This window comes from Odontomachus brunneus, unplaced genomic scaffold, assembly GCF_010583005.1.
Source record: "Odontomachus brunneus isolate Ranch 3 - 2012 unplaced genomic scaffold, Obru_v1 Obru_scaffold_179, whole genome shotgun sequence".
In the NCBI taxonomy this organism is placed as follows: Eukaryota; Metazoa; Arthropoda; class Insecta; order Hymenoptera; family Formicidae; genus Odontomachus; species Odontomachus brunneus.
The window spans coordinates 659,927-684,724 of NW_022639629.1; the positions used below are offsets into that span (position 1 = coordinate 659,927).

The 24,798-nt window shown below is 30.6% G+C and overlaps 1 protein-coding gene across 2 annotated transcripts in view; it reads left to right on the plus strand.

The window, feature by feature from the left end:
* The window catches only part of LOC116851579 (diacylglycerol kinase 1), a 396,727-nt gene that overhangs the window by 352,195 nt on the left and 19,734 nt on the right, over positions 1-24,798 (plus strand). For both annotated transcript variants that reach the window (XM_032831133.1, XM_032831134.1), the window contains 6 exons: positions 2,985-3,107; positions 3,911-3,960; positions 16,431-16,505; positions 18,271-18,508; positions 18,751-18,956; positions 22,158-22,331. In XM_032831133.1, coding sequence (XP_032687024.1) covers positions 2,985-3,107; positions 3,911-3,960; positions 16,431-16,505; positions 18,271-18,508; positions 18,751-18,956; positions 22,158-22,331 — 866 coding nt within the window. The remainder of the gene's footprint in view (positions 1-2,984; positions 3,108-3,910; positions 3,961-16,430; positions 16,506-18,270; positions 18,509-18,750; positions 18,957-22,157; positions 22,332-24,798) is intronic.

The window sequence follows — 24,798 nt, forward strand, 5'->3', positions numbered from 1 at the left end:
AGAAATAAAATATATTTATTCGATTTATTCTTAAGATATTTACTTATATTAATATATACAATATTTTTCAAATAAAAAATATGCATTTTTTTTTAATCTTAGCTTTTCATAAAAACAATTATTTATTCGATTTAGGTAAAAGAATTTAAATTGAAATTAATATGTTATCAGTGTGCACACACTAAATATATATATGTTATTTGTTAAATATTTTTCTCTCACAGTATAGAGTCGAACCAACTTTTTTTCAATACACTTTTGCAATATTTTTATAAAGATAATAAATTCCTTTTTGAGTACTTAATAATAAACTTTTCTAAAATTTGTGATTAACATGTTTTAAGATTATTGTTAAGAAAATATTCTTTGTTGCAAATAACAATTATTTAAAAAAAAATAATAAACTGAGTAAACGCTGTTCTTAGAAGAAAACAACATTATTACGTTAATATCGTGTTTAATTTAACAATGTTTTTCTTTGTAAACTGAACCGAAATACACTGAAATTATACTACAAGAATTACTATAGAAATAAATTTTATATTTTATCGAATATGTGGTAAAAAATTCATTCAAATAGTTAACAATAATTTTGTAGTATGACACACTAACAATAAAGTACAATAACATTTTTAAACAAACATATAGCAATTTTGATGAGAATTTCTGTACAGTCCAAGATTACAAAATTGTATTGTAATTTTTTCAATACAATATTTTCTCCCTATATCTTTCCGGTCGAAAGCTGAATCCATTCAAGATAAGTTCAAGTTTCTCGCACAATTCCAATTTCACTTGGAAATGATAGCGCGCGTTCGGTTGCGAGAGCAAATGTTATCGACGGCAATCCAATCGATATAGTGTCGCGTTGATCCGCGTAAAAGTACACGGTTTGAATATAAATAGGCGGCCCAAAAATACCGGCTATGCGTCGTCGACCTGTATCAAGAACCGCCGTTAATAACAATCTATGTTATAATAATTACAATTTGCCGATATATATATATATATATATATATATACATACACATTTATTTAAATAAATGTATGTATATATATATATATATATATATATATATATACACATTTATTTACTTATTTATTTATATCGACAATCGTGCCGTCGCGATCAAAGCAACAGGTTCACCAGACTTTACGGCACAATTACACAAACTCATGCGGACATTCATCTAAAAATACGTCCCGATCGCCGCCGAAATCGCCGTGGGTCTCCTGTAGCTGGATTTCGCTTTGCTGTCGCAGATGCACCGCGAATTTCTCGGAAAATGCAAGACAGATCCGATTATATCGTGAGTCTAGCGATTTTCACTTTGCCCGAGGTACTTTAGCGTACGAAAATACAACGAATTTTTCGCGAAATACAACGTCAAGGGATTCAACGTCCCGGTTGAAGCCGCATTTCAGCTCGAAAGCAATACAACACTACGATATATGATTTTTATGGTTTCGACGGAATCCACAGTAATATTCTTACACGAATAGAAAAAAAGTGAAAAGATTCGTTGAATATAGATAAAATAAGCGCAATTATTAGGATGTTCAAGAGAATGCTAGATACTGACATAATGTTTCGTATTTCGCACTGTTTTTTTATTTGATTGTATAGAAGTGCAAGTACTATTGAATGGTGAAGTGACCTATTATATAACAAATTTTTTAAATTTTTATTTACAAATTTCTTTTTGCTCTTTGGATATAACCTAACGTACCTAAAGTACTTCGCCATCTTTATTAATATCTGTATACTTTTACTTTGAATAAACATTTGTAATTATATACAATTAAAAAGAAAACAGTGCAACTAAAAAGAAAACAAGGCAAAATACGAAATTATGTCGGTATTGTAACATGTAAATGTGCTTTACTTCATTGTTCCGCTGATTTATCCGCCTGCAACATGATCTCAGTTCATGTAACTTAATAAATTAATAATAAATTAATGAAAAAGAAAGAATTTGGTGACACACGAGGAAAGATATCTCTGTTACCGCGACTGTAAATATTCTGGATATTAGACTATAACCTTTTGGATATTACACGCCATTATAGTGGTTTCCGGTTAAGTAATCATTTAAGACAAAACATCACTATAGTAATATTCTCTTCTAAAATTTGCATTAAATAAGATTCAGTGAATAAGTTGTCATTACTAAGCACAATAGTTTATTCACTTTTTTTAACATGTAAATACAAATTTTGTTAATTTATTAGCTATTATATCACACTAATATATATACATCATACTAATAAATACAATAAATCACATAGCGTGTTATCCATTATGCGTGTTAAGCGTCAAAGCTGTACGCATAGTAATCAGTGTCGAAATCAATCATAGCCAAGGAATTAAAAACTTGAGATAAAAAATAAACCGTCTTTAAAAACCTTAAAAATTCTAAAAAAATATGAAATAATCGTGAATTAATATTCCTATGTACTTACAAACCTTTTATCTTAATATCCTAACGATATTAATAGAACGATATTGGCACGAAAACTTGAACTGATTGATCGATCAGGTATTGGTCAATAATCAGATTTTATTTATTTTCCTTTTATTTACTTTCTTTTTATTTATTTCTCTACAATTATATAGTATTATGTACTATATATACAGACAGGATAAACTACACGAAAAAATTGTACGGTGGCTTATACATAAATCTGGTGATGCCAACTGGATTCAATTCGGTTTGAATCCATACTAGTGGGTCAATCGTTTTTTTCCATGTGAGGGTCTCTTTTGTTTGATGTCGTTTAAAAATTCGATTGAAATGTCTGAGAACAGTTGACTATATAGCAACCTCCTACAGGAATCCTTCTGTTCCTATAGCCGATTTTTTGTCTGATCCTCAAATAAAAAAAGTTAATTACAAACTGAGTTCTTCTTCTGTATGGCAACGGTAAGTGTAACACATTTAATGTAGCATCTCGTCTAATTGAAAGCGGCTTTCTGCTTGCAGAAATGAGGCACCTCGTCAGGAAGCAGAGCACGATAGATGTCCACTCCGTGAAAGTCAGCCTGAAGGATATCGTTTGTTACCTGTCCCTACTGGAAGCCGGCAGACCTGAGGACAAATTGGAATGTATGTATTCGCCGCGAAAACGACAACACAATTGTCTTGAATTTCGCGAAAGCGCTTTCTATCTCGAATAATTTGTTAGCCAAGGAAGATTAACGTATATTCGCATTGTTCCTGCTGGACCGACGGTGTGACAGTTACGTCACGGTTACGTGAACTGTTTGAATATTGAATAATCTGTTTCTTGTTGAATAATCGAAAATGCATTTCCGTACATAAATTACAATGACAGAATCTCACGTCGCGTTTTCAGAAGAACTTTGGCCGAACGGTATTTCATGTTCACGCGCGTACGCATAAATAGCGAAAAATTGACTAGCGAAATATGCGATATCGTCGTAAAATCTCCCCCACCTTCTCTCTTTTTTCTTTCTTTTTCTCCTTTCAAAACTCCCGGCGCCTAACTTTCTCGCCAAAATTGCGCACCTGCTCGCCCACGCGGAATTGATTTAACTTTGAAAGTAATAAGTGTCGAAAAAGCGCGGCAGAAACTCTTTCGTGAAAAAAGAGAAAGGGGAAAACTTTCCTTTCTTTTTGGCGCGCGAGAAATTTCCGGTAATGTAACTAGCTTCTCGGCTAATCAAATGCCTCGCTTTACAAGAACGAAATCGTAAACCGCGTAAGAAAGAACGAAGAATGGCAGATGCCCGGGATTTATAAGAGAACTCGCGTGTCGACCGGCAGTCATTCTCAATTTTCTGCCACAGTTGTTACAAGTTCATCGCGCCCGGACTTGCAGTGCGACTGCAACTTGTTGCACAAGCGATTTCGACTCGCGTTGACTCGATAATTGTTTCTTTTTTCAGTCATGTTCCGGCTATACGACACGGATGGAAATGGTGTCCTTGATACAAATGTGAGTCAAGCATAAGCGTTATCAGTTCGAATCGTACGGCGCGTCGCATGTACGTAACATTCGCCGTGCTGAAAACATCTCTCATATCGATCGAAAAAATGCTTAATATGTTGACTGCCGTGTGGCATAGTGGTCACTATAATATTACCGCATCTCACTAATTTATGTACACGTAGAAAAAGCTGTAGTAAAAATTACGTTAAAATTATATTTCTTCTTACAATATTCTTTGTAAAACTGGGCTATATATTAGGTGAGCAAAAAAGTTCTGAGCTTTAGATTTCGTGCAACCGAAACAACAATTTAAATTTTATTTATCTTCCCGCCCTTTTGCTGTTTTAAAACGTTGACATTTTGCCTTCTAAAATGCCATGCGGTTTGGCGTTTGATGCACATAACCTCAAAAATCAGTAGTGTTCGATGGCAATAACAAAAGAGCATATTCGATTTTCCATCCACTTCGCGTTTTATCTGAAGAAAAATGCTGCTGAAGCCACTGAAATGATTTGTGCTGAACAACAATTGACCAATTTGAGTGATGCATTAGAAGAAAAGAGGTCATTTACTGGCCAACGAAGTCGTCAAGTGATCCTGTTTCATGACAATGTCTGACCACATGTTGTGAAAGCGACTCATATCTTTCTGCGTTAGATTAGGAACTTCTCCCAAACGCGACATATAGCCCAGACATGGCACCTTCCGATTATTACCTATTCCGGTCGCTGCAGCATCACTTGGCTGATATACATTTTGTGAGATTTGAAGAGATACGAAAATGCATTGATGACTTTATCGCTTTGAAGCCGGTGAGCTTCTATCGTTAAGGAATTCGCAAGCTATCTGAAAGATGGCAAAAGGTCATTGATGCAAACGGGGAATATTTCGCTGATTAATATTTCTTTGTTTGTTTTTGAATAAAGATTAAATTTTGCAAAAAAAAGATCAGAACTTTTTTGCTCACCTAATATATACTGAAATTGTAGTAAGTTGTTATAGTAGTAAATTTGACGATCTATCAAATATACGATAGAAAAAGAATTCAAGCAGTTGCAATAATTTAGTAGTAAAAAGTCAAACGTACGTAACATTTTTAAACAATACGCAGTCATTTCAATCACAATTCTGTATAGTTCATAAAAATTCTGTTGTAATTTTTATTACAATATTTTCTTCATGTATAATGTAGTCAACTACATGTAACAAATTAAATATATAGCCGATAAGGAGTTAATGAAATGAGCTTATGAATAGACGCATTATTGACTATATTTATTTATTGCATCTTTAGAAATTTAAATTTCAGTTAAGTATTCAATTAAATAATTAAAATCAGCGTGGTAGTCAACATGTTAATTGCTTTATGTATATACAGAAAATATACACAGAAATACATAATTCGTTAAAATAAGTATTTATCATTTCAAGCACTTTATGAGTATGTATTTTCACAAATCTGTCACAAGTTCATCATAAGCATCAAATTTATTTAAAATACATTTTAAATCTTAGCAAGTTTAACATTTCAATCAAGAATATTAATTTTTGCTTTAACACCACATTTAGTTAGTTTATTTATTTATTTTGTATTATTCCTAACTTTTTTAAACTTTTACTTCTAGATCATAATGAAACTTTGCATACATCATTATATGTACAGGGTGTCCTGAAACCACATGATATTTTAATAACAGATTCTTTAAAATATTTCAAAACAAAAATTTTAATACAAAAATGTCGCGACTATAATAGTTTTCAAGCGGGAAGCAATTATATTTTATCAATGACAGGGTTGAAATTTCGCACGTTCAAGCACGGTGAAAGTAATAAAGAGAGAAAGGTGCTCTTTTAAAAAGATAATAAATAATAACAGAAATCTGAAGTTTTGTATATTATCTATGTATATTATGTTTTATATATTATCTACTACATCAGCATCACATATGCATATATAATACCGATAATTTTTCGTTATATATTCATATAAAGAAACTAAATATATCTTATACAATTACATTAATAAAAATACTGTAAGTGTGTGTACTTTATATATATATATATATATATATATATATATATATATATATATATATATATATATATAACATGCGGTGAAAATGTTGTCGTTCACTTACATGTGAAACAATGCTGATTCTGATTTAGATCGACGACAAGTTACCTTTTTCACGACAGTAAATAGTACGACCTTTGTCCCTCGAGTAACGATAATGGGATGGAATAGCTTCACTATATTAATAAACGAGAGAAATATTATTAATTCTATGTTGCTGACTGCACTCGTAATAACTGCATCAATTGACATGTACCCTTTGATCCCCTACAACGCGAATTATATGGAACGAGTACAATTTCCGCTTCTCTAATAGCGACGCGTATCATTGACCTCCCGGCGAATTGAGAGAAGCCAGAAAGCCGAATGAACGAATTAGCTTAGGTACCGCTACATACACATGTATACGCGTTAATAATTCATTTTATATATAAACGTTGTTTTTGTGATTACTTTTAAAATATATAAAATACTTCAAAAATTCTCCAGAATATAACTTTTACACGCACAATTACATACAGAAAAATACATATTGCATTCAAGTAAATGTTGCTTTTTTCAAGTATTTTACGAGTTTATATATTCGCGAATCTGTTATGAATTTACCATAAAAATTAAATTTATTCAAAATGCATTCTAAATCCTAATAAGTTTAGCATTTTAATCGAGAATATTAAACTAAAATATAAATTTAATTTGTGTGTGTATGTGTGTATGTATTATTATTACACACAAAATCGAATCAATTTTTCCTTCGATAAATTTTTATATTATTCCTGTAAATAGAATAAAAATTTTCCTCTTGACATGATAATGAGCTTTTCTAAAATTTGTTAGAAGTACATTTTAAAACTGTTGTCAAGGAAATATTCTTTGTTGAAGATAATCATTACTTAAAAGAAGAAAATCAAACTAAATAATCGCTTTTTTAAACTTCTCTGTGTATAATGTCGTAATGTAAAAGTTCTCTAGCTTTAAATAGTTTCCCGAGTCAGAATTATAGTTCTATATTAAATCTGCAAGTTTCATCGAACCCGAAGGATCAATGGAGAATCCCGAGATATAACATGACAGGTTCTATCTTGATGTTTAAATGCTTACTAGTTCCCATTTTTGCCATATTGAAGAACCTTGAAAAAGCACTCTATACACAAATGTCCTATATATTATAATTTTACAAGCAACTAATTGTTGTAACTGACTATAAACATAATAGAAGCAATTTTCTTCTATGTATTAATGTCCGCCACGACCCTGTTAACCGCATATTTTGTCTTGTAATAACCAAATTACGAATACGAGTATGCAACAATATAACACAATCTTGCCCTGGTTCAATTGTCCAGTAGGGTAAAAAAGATCACGTAAAAATGTGTATCTTGATTAGTAGTTCCAGAATTTCCGCGAGACATCTTCACAATCTTCCTGCCGACCTTTAATTATCGGTCAACTTTATCTCTTCCGCCCATATGCTCTATTTCAATCATTTTATGAATAAAAATTGCATTTATTACCAGAAACAGTATCATATATTTGCAAAAAATTTTAGTTAGTAACACATCATTTAATTTTATTTTGTGATATTAATAGAATGTAATTTCAATAGAAAATTTCAAGAAGCTTGAAAATTTATTTTGTTATTACAAAATCAGTTTTTCTCTGTTTCTTAACTGTAATATTATTCCGATGATAAAACTCAGTAAAAAGTATTTATGTCTTAAAAGGATTCGTGATTTTGTACCCTATTATCAAGATAAATATTAAAAAAGCACAGGAGTATGAGAAACATACCTCTGAAACCATGTAGATCTCAGGGATATGTTTCTCATATCCCGGTCTTCCCTATGTAATGATCAAGTGGACCTATACATTCATTTATGCGACTCTAAAATTATTAATTAATGAGGATAAAACTTAATAACACATCCTTAATGAGGATAAACTTAATAACACATATCCTTAAGTTAACTTAAGGATATGTGAATAGTTCTGTAATCAGTGTACTTATGAATTTGCGTCCCCGCTAGTATATTTATATATACGTTATAAATTATTATAATTTATAACGTACATATAAATTATAATTTATATAACGTATTATAAATTATAATAATTTGCAACAATTAATTAATATTTATTAATTTCAAAATTGTTTTATCTAAATTTAGTGAGAGAGGCAAAGGTTCTCGGTTACCCGAGGTTCAATCTCAATTGAATAAAATAAATTTTTTTTTAATTCTCTATTCAATATTTTTACGTAATTTTAAAATTAAAATTTAATTTTCATTGAATATTAATTTACATACGTAGAACATTCTCTGTTATTAATTTATTTATCTTCATTTTGACTATCACTGCTGTAATATGGTTCTGATAATCTCTTTACAGCAAAATAGTTGTGCAGCAAAATGCGACATCGTTTTCAAAGCCTAAAAATGTCGTTCCACTTTTGCTGCTACTGCTTCGTCAAAACGTCACAATGACATTATAGCGGATGACGTTATAGCTAAACTAGATGAAAATGTTATAGTTTAAATTGCCACGTTTTCGCAGCCGTTTAAAAAATTTTTGTGCTATTTGCAATAATTATCAATTATTTATGATCTTTAATTGACAGCTTAATTTATTACAAATTCGTATTCACGAACCGTTACTCGGCTGTTTCGACCAATATTTCTTATTTTATGAAATAAGAACATATATAAATTAAGAAATAATGAGAGACTGAAATAATAATTACTTGTCAAATGGTAACGTGCTATGAATGCCGACTTAAATTTCTCGGATATCTCTTTACTCACGGCAAGTTTGTCAGGTGTTCGTTGAAATCGGAAATCTCCTGCATAATAAATGACTGTACACACACCTTGAAAATATACGATGTTTCTCCGCATCTCGGTGTCTTGCGTCTTCTATCCTGATTTCCCAATCTAGCATCCTGACTACGAGATACACCGTCGAGGCAATCTGGATACTCACACACTAACACTTACATGACGATTTGATAAAAAAAATGCATGTTCAACACTCCAATGCTCGCATCTTATCTGAAGGATACATGACTCATTTTTTCTTTAATAACTAGAGCGCACTTTATTATGCGCTATTAGATAATATTGAATTTTCTACTTTGTTTTTGTAAGTTTTGAAGCAAATATTTAGTTAAAAATACATACAGTATAGTTTGTTTTCCTGCTCATAACATAATTTCGATATTATCTACAAAAATTAAAACATATAACTTACTGATAACTCGCTGCGCGAATACTTCTGTCTGGTTGGAGGCGCGGAATGTTAAGTAACGCAAATCCGACGAGAACCCGAATAAATATTTCAAAACAAAGCCAATGAAATATTTTAATCACTCGACGACAGAAATTATAATTAAAGCAATGATCCACATACTCCGCGTCGCGATATGTATGTTGCTTGTCAGCTCGAAATACAATGCGTGCATTCAGTATAACAATCGCATCGAACATTTAGTGAGCTCTTGTATTCGATTAATATATTCTTTTAGATCTAAAAAAAAATACGCCAATCACATGCAAGAGTTCACTAAGCGCTCACTGACAAGCACGTGACGTACATCACTTGATTAATATTGATATAAAACCTTTACAAAGTGATCAAGTCTTATCTCTAGATCATTGTTTGGTATGCCTTTTAACTGGACAATGCCTAGATTCGTCAGGATTCCGGTGAATAGTTCCAGGTCCAAGTGGTCTACTGCCCCAAACAGTGCTGAATGGTCCATGCTGGTGAGAATAGTCTTGGAGAAGAGATATCCACATCAAAAGAACCAGAAACTTGGTAAACCGGCACCAAAAAGCGCAAATCAAAACACTGGTTAGCCACTAACCGCCGGGGTGTGGGAGTCCCACGTTGGTGAGTAGTGGCATGTGAAAAGGCACGTGCCCCTCCAACGGACAACTAACAAATGACGTGACTAGGCTAATCAAGCGTGCGCATGATTGCCCAAAGCAGACTGTTTGGAGCAGCAAACCACCCTTGGACCTGGAACTATTCACCGGAATCCTGACGAATCTAGGCATTGTCTAGTTAAACGGCATACTAAACAATGATCTAGAGATAAGACTTGATCACTTTGTAAACGTTTTATATCAATATCAGTCAAGTTATGTACGTCACGTGCTTGTGAGCAGTTGTAGTACTAAATGAACGCGCAATGACTCGAACGCGGAAAAGCGCGTAAGCACTAAAACAATGGACAGAAAGGGTTATGTCATCTATATGTATTATACACTGAACAGCCGAACGATCACAACAATTAACATTTAAGACTTCCAGATTTCCAGATTCAAGACTTCCAGATTTCTCGAACATTTTAGACAACAATTTTTCCGAGTATTATATCAAACACGAGAGTTACACTAAAACATCCTTTTTTGAGGAAAATTTTACTGAAAATTCATAGTGAAACAAACTGAAACGTAATGAAAACCATAAGATAATCCATAAGAAATCCATAAGAAATCCATAAGATATTCAAGTAACTTTTAAACATGGAAATAGATAAATCAATCATATTGCATTAAAATATTATTTGAATATTTTTAATATGATTTTAATATTCTCTATAAGAAAAAACACAAGTTTTACTGTAAAAAAAAATAGTTAAAAAGACCGAAATTAATATTTTTTCTAAAAATACCACTTAACTTCATCATATATGCCTTCTGCGCGGGGCAAAATGCGATATCTCACAAAACTTGTTTATTTCTTAATCATTAATTTGCAAAAGTTCTTTAAAGACTTATTACGACACGCAATATATATAAGAATGTATATTGCTGCATGTTTAATTAATTATAATTATTTATTGATAACTTTTCTTATGAAATAATAAAACTATACCTTTTTATGATTAAAATATTAATGGCAATAAATATTTAGTATGGTAAATATTAATATAAATTTTCTGGGATATAGAAAATGAAAAGATACAATGCAATTTATATTTTAAGAACATAACGGCGTAGTTCCGTTATGCCCCGAAATGTATAAGGTTTAATTAAGTAGTATAAAACATCATAGATATTTACTTAGGTATTTAACTAAAATAACAAGAAGAAATTGTTTAATATATTTTATATATTTAATATAAAAAGACATACCAAACAATTCTTTTTTATATATTTTTGTTTTATAAATTCAATATATTTTACTATAATCACTTCACGTAAGATTCAAAATGTCTATTGTTTTGTACTGAACATTCGACTATAACGTGTAGAATATTTTAACGAAACGGACTGTGGTTTAAGATGATACCTATTGAAAAACAAGTCTACACATAACCATACAAGTACTTGCCATAAAAAATGCTGTTTAAAAAATGAAAATATATCTATTTGTAACATAACTTTACATTTTTTAAATGTTTTTATATGAATGTAATTTGCAAATACACCAGATTAGTGCACATAAACAAATTTTTTGTGTTTATGCAAAGTTTTCAGTCACATTTATTTTAATAAAAAAAATGTCCACAAGTGGTTGAAATATTAACCACAAAATCTGAATAACTGAGCGCTTCTTCTGAATGGATTGTAGTCGATTTTTTGCTAAGCAATAATCATAATAATAATAAGTATTACATGTTTCTTACATTTTACATATTTAAGTATGTTATATAAACTTGTAATAGACAATAGAGTCACCACTTTTACAAAAACAGAATTTTATTATTGCTTGCCTTATGCAAATGTATTAAACAAATTTCAATGCATTAGCGGAAAAAGTATTAAACACATAAAACAATATCTAGTATTTTTCAACGGAAAATATTATGATGACTGTTAATAGCACGCAATGAAATACATTTAAGAGCAATAATTGCAAAACATTTCATTACATAGCAGTACCTCTTGAAAAAATGATCAACAATACTCCACTATGCCCTACGACTCGATTGTACTATCCAAGTTCCTCTATATGTAACGTAAACTATAAATTTTCAATAAAATTTTCCTCTAAAAGGATATTTTGAAGTGCAACTTAAGTCAGTGAACGATTTAAATATTTAGTCGGCACATGAAATATTTAATTAGACTGTCGTTGGCATCGGGTTAAATAATATGCGTTTTTCCCATCAAATTATCGTACCTATATGCTACAAATGAAATATATAAGAACAGAGAGGAATGCGGAATTGAGAAACTGAGGTGAAGGATACAGACGGAATATGGACAGCGGTAGAATATATGAATGTATACTCATATACATTTTCAGATATATGAAAATATTTATTATACAGAAGATTCACGATTTATCAAGTTTATTAAGAATAAGGATATATATATATATGTATGTATGTATGTATGAATATATATATGTATGTATGTATATATGTATGTATGTATGTATGTATGTATGAATTTATATATATAAATTTTATATAGATGTGTATTACTTTGTTTTATATTTAGCGGGAAACATAGTCAGATAAACTGCCATCATTATCACAATGTGAGACAATCAATGGTATAGAGAAACAGTATAATTTTTCAATTACACATTTATGAGATAAATATACTGTTTTAAATTGATCATTAAATTTGTATTATACAATAATGTAAATTTTTTGTAACATTAATACAGCAGCAATTTTATTACAAATTTATACTCAAATTTTTATATTGCATTTTACATGATTATATTATTCAGAGCAAATTTTTATTATGCTTTCGTATTTCCATCATTCTATTTCGTCACCCTATGTGATAAATGTGAACGTCATATAAACAGCTTATAAAAAGTGCAAATCGAACTAGTACAAATCGAATAGTAAAGTTACTACCAAAACATGCACCTATCTATCAAGGTAACCATACATATATAAAAATCCTTTTGTCAACTTTTCGTATATTTTTAGGCCACTAAATTCAGTTGTAAAGGTACAACGATGTTCTTTGAAACTTTCTTGAGCAGAGCAAACATATGCTTGATATCTATAAGCTGTAGAACTTTTATATCAGGCAAATATTTATGTGACATCTCACGATGTCGATTTTGAAACTTTTTATCATTTTTCTCATATATTGAATAATGCTTCAATTCATTTTTGCATGTATTGTTATTGTGTAAAAACATTTGTAACTCTGTGCAACTTATACAATATAAACTTTGTAAAAAAAGTTAGTATTTTGTCAGTAAAATTTTCAATATTCATTCATCCTTTCAAAGTACAACAATAATGTTTATAGATAATATTTATAGATTTTCAAGTAAAATTTTTAAGTATTCATTCATCCTGTCAAGATACAACATACAACAATGTAATTTTTATAGATAATATTTATAGATTTAAAGGCAAAAACTAGTTTTTTCCAATTTTTCGCGGGTTTTTTCGGTTTCTTTCTCAAGAGATAGAAAAATTCATGCGTATTTAATTAGAATCTGCCACATTTGCTTCCGCAAAGAAGATAGTTGCGTGTATTTAATTGAAGATAAATGAATCCAATAAGCAATTTGTTAGCAGTCTGACAAATTGAACATGACCTGTTAATAAATCCGTGGTTATCTGTGTCCACAATCTACTGTTGTTCTGTTGACAGAATTTGCAAACAAAATCTGACAGCAGATTTTATATATTATGTATCCTGTATATTTTTTAGTATTATTGCAATTTTATATCGATTATATTTTTATATCGATTATATAGTAATCACTACATTATTACAGAAAGTGTTTTATACCGTGAAGGTACTTATTAAAAGCTGAGATTCTACGATGACATTCTAATTCTTGCATGTTTTATCTCATAATTTCTGATCCTAAAGTTTCTTTTTTTTATTTATGATAATGCTAGATATAAAAACCACACATAAATAAATGAAACTATAGTTAATTCTTCTCTCTTTTCTCAATGAAAATAAAACATTTTCTCTTAAAATATCTTCTCTTTAAGTAGCAAAAACAGCAATTTTTCAGAAATTAAGAAATCCAATATTTCGGAAAAAAACTCACTTTTTCCTAGCAATTTAAAAGCCAGTTTTTTTTAATTATAGTAATATGATATCTCAAGATTCTCCAAGTTGGTTTTTCATTTGCAACAAAATTTGCAAGGTTAATATAGAACCAATATAACAAAAAGTATAACACACCGACTTAAAGTATAATACACATAAAAATAAATAAATTAATAAATAAACATATAAAATATACATCCTATATACATTTTATACTGTGTGCGATTAATTTGTGAATATAATTGAAATCTGCTTTATTTTTTGCAGATTTCAATTTATTAATAAAACAATTTAAATTATTACGGAGCTGCCTGGCTTTCAGTCGGGATTTCGCAGAACACTTACGAAATACTCTTGAAATTCCACGTAACATCGATTCACACACACACACACAAATACGGTAATGTAATTTCGAGGATAAGCAAAGTGCCACGTGTGAAACCACTTGCGATTTCAAGCGCTTAGGTGCCCGATACATCCGTTAACTCGCGTCGCTTCAGGTGCAACGGATTAGACACGCATGCATATTCATGCTTATACCTATGTATAGAACGATTTGCACGTCGACATGAAACTATGTCGAGAAAACGCGCGGCATCGACACATAATGAGTCTCACGTTGAATAAATTATTAATATCGCGACATACAAATTCGCGCATCGCTTCGATAATATTCGATAAATATTTACTATGCTGATCGCGGAACCGCAGGAAAAAAAGGAAGAAAAAAACGGATGGAAATGAGAACGCGGACGAAACCGTTTCGTTATTTTTATTCGAATCCGCTCGATCATGGAGAAACGTGTAAACAGCTAAGGAAAATATATGGTTTTAAGGGAAAGTTTTGGTTTATACAGACGAAAAGATAGGAGGATTTTACGAATTTTTTCAAAGAAATGTATAAGAAGATTAAAGATATCAACATAGAGTTTTTACGATTTATTATTATTTTAGCCCTTCCTGGTCACACTTCTTAATCGTAACAAGTTGGTCACATGGGGTGTGGCATACCCTAATGTCATTTTCGTGTTTTAATCAGATCGCATTTTTACATTATTTAGTGCTGTTGACACAGTCTTGAAGGTCAACATTGCTAAAAACATTGTTAAAAACATGCTCCAATAGTTAGAAAAACAAAAAAAATCATATACTTAGATTTAGCGTTAAATTAAGAGTTTCGGAAATATGAATTTTTTTTTCAAAAATTCGCCAAATTTTCAAATAATAACATTAGGTCTGGAAACTCCGAAACTTTACTACTCAATATCTGTATTTTTTGGAAAAAAATAATTTATAAATTGGTCTTGAAAAAAAGTTACTTTACAATGGGGTGCACTACACCTCGTTCCTGCTTTACGGACTGCTGGAAACACACTGACGCCTCGCCGAGCCAACCGAAACGTATAGTTGGGAGTCTTGACTAACGGCCGGTGGCCCTATTTTAAATGTTTAAGTAATTTGAAATTGAAAATTGCTTGGGATACTATATACCCTAAGTGACCAGGAAGTATACAAAATTATTCTTTTTATTTAAAGAGAATTGAAATTTCGTTGTCATTCAATTTTCTTTTTTCGTATAAAAAAATTAGGAAAAATATTAAAATTCTGTTCAAATTTTTCGTGCCGTGTGTCACCGAACGCCTTTAATTGGTAGATAACATTACTCGTGTAATAATCTAAAACAAATAGAACCAAACAATTTAAAAACTGCATTAAATGTAGAATAAACTGTTATATGAAAAAAGTCGAAATTGAACAAAATGTCAACACTTCAAAATTAAAAGTCATTTTTCCTCTCTTTTTACCTTTTATTTAGTGTCCGAAGAAAAATATTATAATTTTAGAAACTTATTAAAGAATTTAGTACATATCCTCCAGCAAATTTAATAAAGTTTTTAAATTTTTTTGTTTCATTTATTTCAGATTATTACACGAGCTTTAATATTGTTCATCAGTTAGAAATCTTCGGCGACACACGGCGGTTAGTACAAAAAATCTGAACAAAATTTTAATATTTTTTTTATTTTTGTATACTTAAAACAATGATAAATAGTATAGTCAAAACCCTATATTAATATCTTTATTCGTTTCTTTGAAAAATTCATATAAAAAACTCTTATTTTTCTAAACCAGAACTTCTTAATCAAAGATATATTAGCAAAGTATGTGTAATCTGTTTGACATACATATACAAGCACAAACGCGTGCGCGAATCGTATACGTATAAAACGTTATTTAGAGCGCAGAACGAATTGTCAATATTTCAATCGCGTCGTTTGAGTCACAGTTTAGCAGGCGATGTATCATGTGCGTTAACATAGGCGTGCCATCGCCTAGATATATCATGCGATCAATGTGCATAACAGCCCTTTATCTTTGTTACTAATGTCATTATCGCGTGTATCTAGGAGATGGACTGCATCGTGAATCAGATGATGAATGTCGCGGAATATCTCGGCTGGGACGTTACGGAATTAAAGCCGGTAAGTGAAGCTAAGTATCGCTTTTCGCACATTCGCGAGAAGTTTTAATTTATCTCTTGCGTTGGTATTTAGATGATAGGACACTTACGTGGTTATTTAAGTTGGCGCTTACAAAAACATACATTACTTACAGAACAGTTACTTAGTTACATAGAACAGTTTAGACATATTTTTTTGCGGTAAAAGCGCATTAAATGAGCGCAATTACAAGCCACTATTCATGAGCTATACGCGGTAATTCGTTATGTCATGGCGAATAATAATATATAAAGGATCTTCTACAACGCGGTTGCAGTTACGTCCTGAAATCGTAGTACTAATCCATGAATCGATTATGTGCCTATTTCCTTTGTGCAAACTCGTGAAAAATGGGAAGTTTTATTGAACTCATCAATGAAACTTTTCATTTTTACGAATTTATGCGAGGACAATAAGTACATGATCGGTTTATTGATTAGTGGTACAATTTTAGGACATAACTGCGGCCGCATTGTAGATGATCCTTCAGACGTCCGACATTACAACTACAACAGAAGATTCAAGAAAAATGTAAGTATCTTTATTGTAGTCTCATCTATCAGATAAGAGTATAATAAAAGGTTAATATTTACACTGTACTGCCACTTTAACTACTATCATAACCGACTACTGCGCAAACTACAGTAACGACTCGTAATTGTGACTTGAGGAAGTAAAACATCTTTACCGTACGCGTGGAAAACTTAAATTCAAAACTCTAGCTGTTTTGTTTTTAATCTTTTATTACAAAATTTGTGTGAGATTAGATTAGATTATTGATTATATTATTAATTATATTATATTATTGTGTATTTAGATTATTGTGTGAGTTTAGATTATATATTAATAAAAATGTTGTGTATATTGGAAAATAAAAAACGAAATAATGATAGAACAGTAGCCGTTTCCGTGAAACCTCTCTTTTTCCATGTTGAACCTATTAACATCCTATAAAAATTTGTGTGTATATGAACGGAAATAGGAAAATATGTCCTTAATTTGCAATACATTCTTTAGATGTTATCATAGCCGATTTTTCTCCAAAAATGTCTAACTACACTAATCTGTCAAAGTTTATTTTACAGAAAAACACTTTTTATGAGATATTTTTTTAATAATTTTGGTTATTATATAATATAAATTTACATAAATTTACATAATTTTATACTAAAATATTAGAAAATGAAAAAGTTACAGGGTCTTGAATTTGAGCTTTCCACAAGCGCAGCAAAGATGTTTTATCCCTATGTGTATACTCGGTTGCCAAAATTAAAACATAATGCAGTTAAGATCTCAACAAATTGTCAAAATTTAAAATCATTACCGACGGGCGCTTGCGCATTAATTATATTCTTAATTGTTATTCTTTATTGGTATTATTTATTATATTATTAATTATGTTATTAAAATTATAGTATTACTACATAAATCTACTGATAATAACTTTCGGTTTTGACAGTTTAGCGAGTTCCCTGTGTCAAAACCAGTCTCTACGTTGTGTCTAAACCATTGCAACATAATATTCCATATATGCTTAAGCTGAAAAATTTTGACTTATAAACAATAGAACGTCTGGAAAATGCGATTTCAATGCGGAGGGTTGAAGATAGAACTTTTCCGAGTTTTCTATCTGCGATAGGACCTTTACTATTTTCCACTACAAGAAGCAAAAGGAATTTACGGTTAATTTCTCTTGCAGCTGCGACAAAAGACCGATCATGATCCGGCAGGTGCAATTTGATTTCAGATTCTGCAGGACATGATGCTAGAGATCGACTACGATGCGGATGGTACGGTCTCGTTGGAGGAGTGGAAACGAGGCGGCCTCACGACAATCCCCCTTTTGGTTCTTTTGGGTCTGGATTCCCACGTGAAGGAGGATGGGAACCATCTGTGGAGGTTGAAGCACTTCAGTAAACCCGCTTACTGCAACCTCTGTCTAAACATGCTAGTTGGCCTCGGCAAGAAAGGGCTCTGTTGCGTTTGTGAGTAAGAAATCCCCGATATTCCCACCATTTGTATTTCGCGACGGTTAAAACAACCATAATCGACCGTAGTTGCCTTGCGAGAACGAGAAAACAATCGCGCAAAACTAAACGCAAATGGCTTCTCTCGAAGAACAAGGTAAAAACGCGTGTTTATCCAGAACCAAAAGAAAACAAGAGAAATGCTTGTAATTGTCGTCCAGTAACGAGATCTATTTTCTCTTTTCCCTCTTTCTAATCAGTTTGCAAGTATACGGTGCATGAGAGGTGCGTGCAGAGAGCACCAGCCTCCTGTATAGCCACTTATGTCAAGAGTAAGAAGACATCCCAAACGATGGTTCATCATTGGGTCGAAGGCAATTGTCATGGAAAATGTTCCAAGTGCAGAAAGACGATCAAGAGTTATAACGGTATTACCGGCTTGCACTGCAGATGGTGTCAGATAACCGTGAGTAATCTCCTGTTCAAAATGATATGAATATAACACAACTGTCGTCTCATCGTGTCGATTTAGCTTAGTATACTTTGGATAGGAAAACGTCCAGTACATACAAGAAATATTATTTTGCTGCTAAGAATAGCAATTACTTAACTTATTTTCGTTCTCTTAAGTAATGATTATTAACTTAAGTAATGATTATCAGTACTTAAGTAATGATTATCTTCAACAAAGAATATTTTCTTCATAAGAATCTTAAAATATACTTCTCACAAATTTTACAAAAGTTTATTATCATATACTCGAAAGAAGAATTTAATATCTTTACAAGAATATTATAAAATTTTATCGAAGAACAAAATAGCTTATATACAGGATAAGGCAATAACTATTACTATCTTAAATATTTTTTTTAATACGTGTAGTCCAAAGGAAAATTTGTGTAACCAAATAGCATAGTACAAAGAAAGCTATAATATGGCGATAATGACTTTTGTCCAAGTAGAGGTATGCGGAGATATCAAAGTCACCCTCATTTTTTTTAATCGTTATGTTTTGTTCCCATCATATGATAAAAGGACTCAAAACAAGTTCAAAACATATAACACAAGATCATTGAATAAGATTAAAAGTAAAAAAGCGATAAAAAAATTACGGATACAACGTGCACGATTGACTGATATTCATTTTAATTTAATTTAATTTTATTTTATTATTAATTTGTCCTAAGAACTTGCTAACATGAGAAATGCCAAGATATCTCAAATGGCTAAGATTGTTTTTTAAATGAATACATCTTGCACGATGGACTGCTCTACCGATACTAATTTGTTTATATTCATATTTATGATATCCTGTGAACGTATTAAGATGTTCTTCAAAGTGTCTTCAGCAAAGTGTCTGTTTTCTTTCCTTAAAGTATCTACCATTATTGAGATGGTATCATTTCAATAGAAAATAAACTGAAATGGAATGTTTAATTTCATTGAATTTTTGCATTACTTTTTAATCATAAGTTTAATTTATGTGAAATAAAGATAGTTTTTCGTAAAAAAATACCGACTGTGAGCTTAAAATTTCAAAAAAAGAACGCTAGCGCTCAGAAAGAGAAACAAAATTCTGCCGGCAACATTTTTTATTTTATTTATTTTACATTGTAAGCGCAGAGCTTGGAATGGTTTTAATATTAAATTATTAAATAATAAATTATAATTTATATAAAAAAGTTAATAAGTCTTAATGTTAATGCGTCTTAAAATAAGTGATTTTACGAAAAAGTTGATTTATTTAAAATTAACTAATTTAAGTTGAAAGTTATTAACTTTTTAACTTTTTAATTTAACTTTTAATTGATTAACTAATTACTTAATCTTGATTATCTTCTATCTTGATTATAGTATATAATATATATTAAAAACAATTAAAATATAAAACTTCAATGGAAAATATACTATTGAAAGACATCTTAGCATTTCTTATCTTAGCAAGTTCTCAGGACAAACTAATAATAAAATAAAATAAAATAAAAATTAGGTAAAAATCAGTCAATCGTGTACGGTGTATCTGTATTTTTTTAGCGCTTTTTTACTTTTAATCTTGTTCAATGATATATGTCTTATATATTTTGAACTTGTTTTGAGCCTTTTTATTATATGATGGAAACAAAATATATCAATTCTATTTAAAAAAGTGAAGGTGACCTTGATATCTCTGAAGTGCCTTTATTTGGACAAAAGTCATTATCGCCATATTATAGCCCTCTTTGTATCATATTATTTAGTTACACAAATTTTCCTTTGAACTACATGGATTAAAAAATATTTAAGGTGGTAATAATTATTGCCTCACCCTGTACAGTAAGCAAACGAAATTTTTGTTTTATTTTTCTATTGTGTTTATATATTTTATTCTTTTCTTTTTATTTATTAAATTCTTTTAGCAAATTTTATATGGTTTATTCTATTCATAAAAATTATTAATTATTTGAAATTAAATAATTTTTTTTTCTATATTACTTGACAAACACTTCAAATCTTAATCTTCTGCAGTAACCTAATGTATTCATAAAAATGAAGCTATATGTAAGCTATATTTACAGAACAATATAGTAGAGAAAGAGAGAGAGAGAACACACATTAAAATAATATATTATTTCAATTTATATTTATTATAAACCTCCCCTATAATATATATTATATACTATAATCAAGATAGAAAATAATCAAGATTAAGTAATTAGTTAATTAATTAAAAGTTAAATTAAAAAGTTAAATAGTTAATAACTTTCAACCTAAACTAGTTAATTTTAAATAAGTCAACTTTTTCGTAAAATTACTTATTTTAAGATGCATTAACATTAAGACTTATTAACTTTTTTATATAAATTATAATTTATTATTTAATAATTTAATATTAAAACCATTCCAAGCTCTGCGCTTACAATGTAAAATAAATAAAATAAAAAATGTTGCCGGCAAAATTTTGTTTCTCTTTCTGAGCGCTAGCGTTCTTTTTTTGAAATTTTAAGCTCAAAACGGTCGGTATTTTTTTTACGAAAAACTGCCTTCATTTCACATAAATTAAACTTATGATTAAAAAGTTAATTATGCAAAAAACATATATTGCATTGCATAATTTTTATTGTAATTAGTTAACTCAATTTTAACTTAATTTTTAATTAAGTTAATTTTTGTTTATATAACTTTTAACTTAAATAAATTTTATAGGGCTTTAACTTTGAAACTTATTTCGTTAAAAATATATGTTAACTTACCCAATTCTGACTATATTTAACAATTTAACTTTTCTATTGAAAAATGTAGTAATTTACACTGCATTTTTTAAATTGTGCTTAAATTGCATACCAAAATCTTTCGAGAGCACCTAATTATATTATCTCTCCCTCTCTCTTCGTCTTAATTTGAAAACTCTACGATTAAATAATTTGCCCACGACCAAGTAGTACATTAATTGTCAATTTTTTGATGTTTGTTCAACAGCGTATGCGCAAAATCAATTATACATCTCGACTATAATTAATAAACATCGCGCGATTTATCGCATAATGCAGGTAGAAATATTTTAATTCGAACTAATTTTGCACGAAGTGTTGAAACAGCGCGCGCACATGATTACACGAAATTTAATTGAGACGATAATATGAGGCGAATTTGTGACCGTCTGTGTGCATATTTTATGGGAATGTTGCAGCTGCATAATAGATGCGTGTCGCAAGTACGAGCGGAATGTACGCTCGGCGAGCATGCGGTGCACATCCTTCCACCTACGGCGATTTGTCCCGTTGTTCTGGATAGACAGAGGTCGTTTTCGAGAGACAGCAAACGAGGTAGCAAGTACGGCCAGGACACCTCATCTGTTAGTTCCGTACGTACGACACGATGACTTGTATAAATTATTCCTCTCTCATCATTAAATGTCTTTTCTTACAAATAAGAATATATAATTATATGTCCTAATTATTCTTCTGTTGATTATAAAAAAACTATAATTTTTTTTTAACTATATTTTTTTTTATTGTGACCTGAATTATAAAATCGTAAATTAGTTATGGAACTTGTTGTATAAATTAATGAAGTTTATAAGTAATTCTTCGAGTGCACTATAGTGTAAATTTTCACTATTGACTTTTTCAAAAAGTGATTTTTCCGTCCTACCGCCAAGTGAATTAAATCAAATGTAAGTCAATGTTTTACTCTTGTACTTTCTTGATGGTTTTTACATCAATATTGTCAAATGTTTGATCTTCTATTTTATATTAAAAAAATTGGATTTAATCAATTCGGAGCCGAATTATAAATCGGCAAAAATCATTAGTGCAAAGGCCGTGGCCGGTTTTCGTATGGTAGGATGTCCCGAACGATATCGGACTCATTTTCATACACATATTACATCATGATGCAACATTAAATTACTCATCATGTCAACTTCTGGAACGACGTGATTCCGGAATTATATCGTCAAACTCAAAAATAAAAAAAAAATTTTTTCTTTGAAACGAGAAAAGCCATAGCTTTGAAAAGAATATGGAAAGTAAAATATATTACCTTAGGGAAAATTCAGACAAGTATGATTTGATTTGATTTGGACACTCATAGTCCAAAAAAACATTTTAATTTTCGAAACACGATTTTTTCAACATCCTATAGAGTCATCATCATATTTCATATGCAACATTATTATATACTCATGTATAATATTTATTTTAACGGAGATGATCGTGACAGTACAACATGATTAAAAATACAAAAAACTAAAAATCTTTTTTTTTTTTTAAGAAAGTGAGTGCCAATTTGGGAAACTTCGGGTTTTTAACTACATTTTTAAAATATCGTAAAACTGCTCTCTTAATACGTATACTTCTCATATTCTCGGAGATTTTGTCCAAGCTCTCTTCCAGAAAAAAATGATATAGACAACTAAACATAATTTGCTGTGTTAACCATTTTTTCTTTGCTGCAGGAACCAATTTTCTTGCTAAGATAACAAGAAAATCTGCTCCTGCAACAAAAAAGTAGCTAAAGCAATAAATTATATTTAGTTGTCCATCTGTAGTAAATTTGCTGCGTTAGTTACTTGTCTTGTTGTACAAGCAGATTTTCTTGTTATCAGTAAGGAAATAGATTCATGCAGCAAAGAAAAAGTAACTAACACAGCGAATTATATTTAACTGTGCATATATAGCAAATTAATTTACTGCTGCAGCAAATCCTTTTTTTTCGTACTTATAAGAACAAATGTCCGAAACACGATCTTCGACACCTCTTATTAACAGACAGATATTTTGATCCTTTCTGCATTCAATTAAGATTAGTTTTATTGCATTTACATTAATAAATCTTCGTAATCAGTATGCAATAAACGTATATTACAAGAATTCTTTTTTTTTCGAATCCTAAATTATCGCAAACGAGCGATTTAAAAAAAAATCGTACCGATCAAGTTGAAAGGAAGAAACAAAATAAAAAAACCTACCTAACTGATTTAAATAAAATCGCAGTTGGAAAACACGATGAAAAAAGAGAAGCTCAATCATCGTCACTGTCTGCATTGATTGTCGAAGCAATCGGTCTTTATGAAAAATAAAATAAAGAAAAGCGGTCTCAGAATTTTTGACTGATATCTTGCAAACGCTAGATAATATAATACGGTCGCCACATGTGAACAGTGTGTAAAAATGAGCCCGATATCGCTGAGGGTATCCTACCATACCAAAAACCGGCCACGACCTTTGCACTTATGCGTCTTCCACTAAATAAGTGCGCTCGAATGGTTAAGGGTGTCCCAGACCTCCTTCTCACATTAAATGAGAATGTAGAACGGGTTGAGGTGAACATAAAAGTCCTATACCGTTTTGCGATATTCGCAATAATCGAGATATTAATTAAAAATTTGGTGAATAATCACACGCGAGTGTTATGGTAAATGAGCTGCAGTGGCGCTGTCTGCCGTTGTATACTTATACATTAAGTCAAACTGAACAAAAAAATCCTTTACCATTTTATAAATGATCGCGTAGATTTTTAGATATTAATTAAGGAAAATTTATGCATTATAGTACACAATCATATATACAGGGTGGACCATTTTAATCCATCCAGTCGAATATGTCGAAAACCAAGCACGGGAGAGAAAAATTTTTCAGACAAAAGTTGTTTGGTTTCGAGGGGACCATAAGATGGTACCATTGCTTTGACCTTGAAGAATTATTTGAAAGTCACATGAAAGTCACCTCAATTTTTTTAAACGGCATCCCCTATTTTCTATTATAGATCTGGAAGATCTTACCTTCACTGGTTGGATCATGTCCAGATCTTGCCTTGACCGGTTGGAT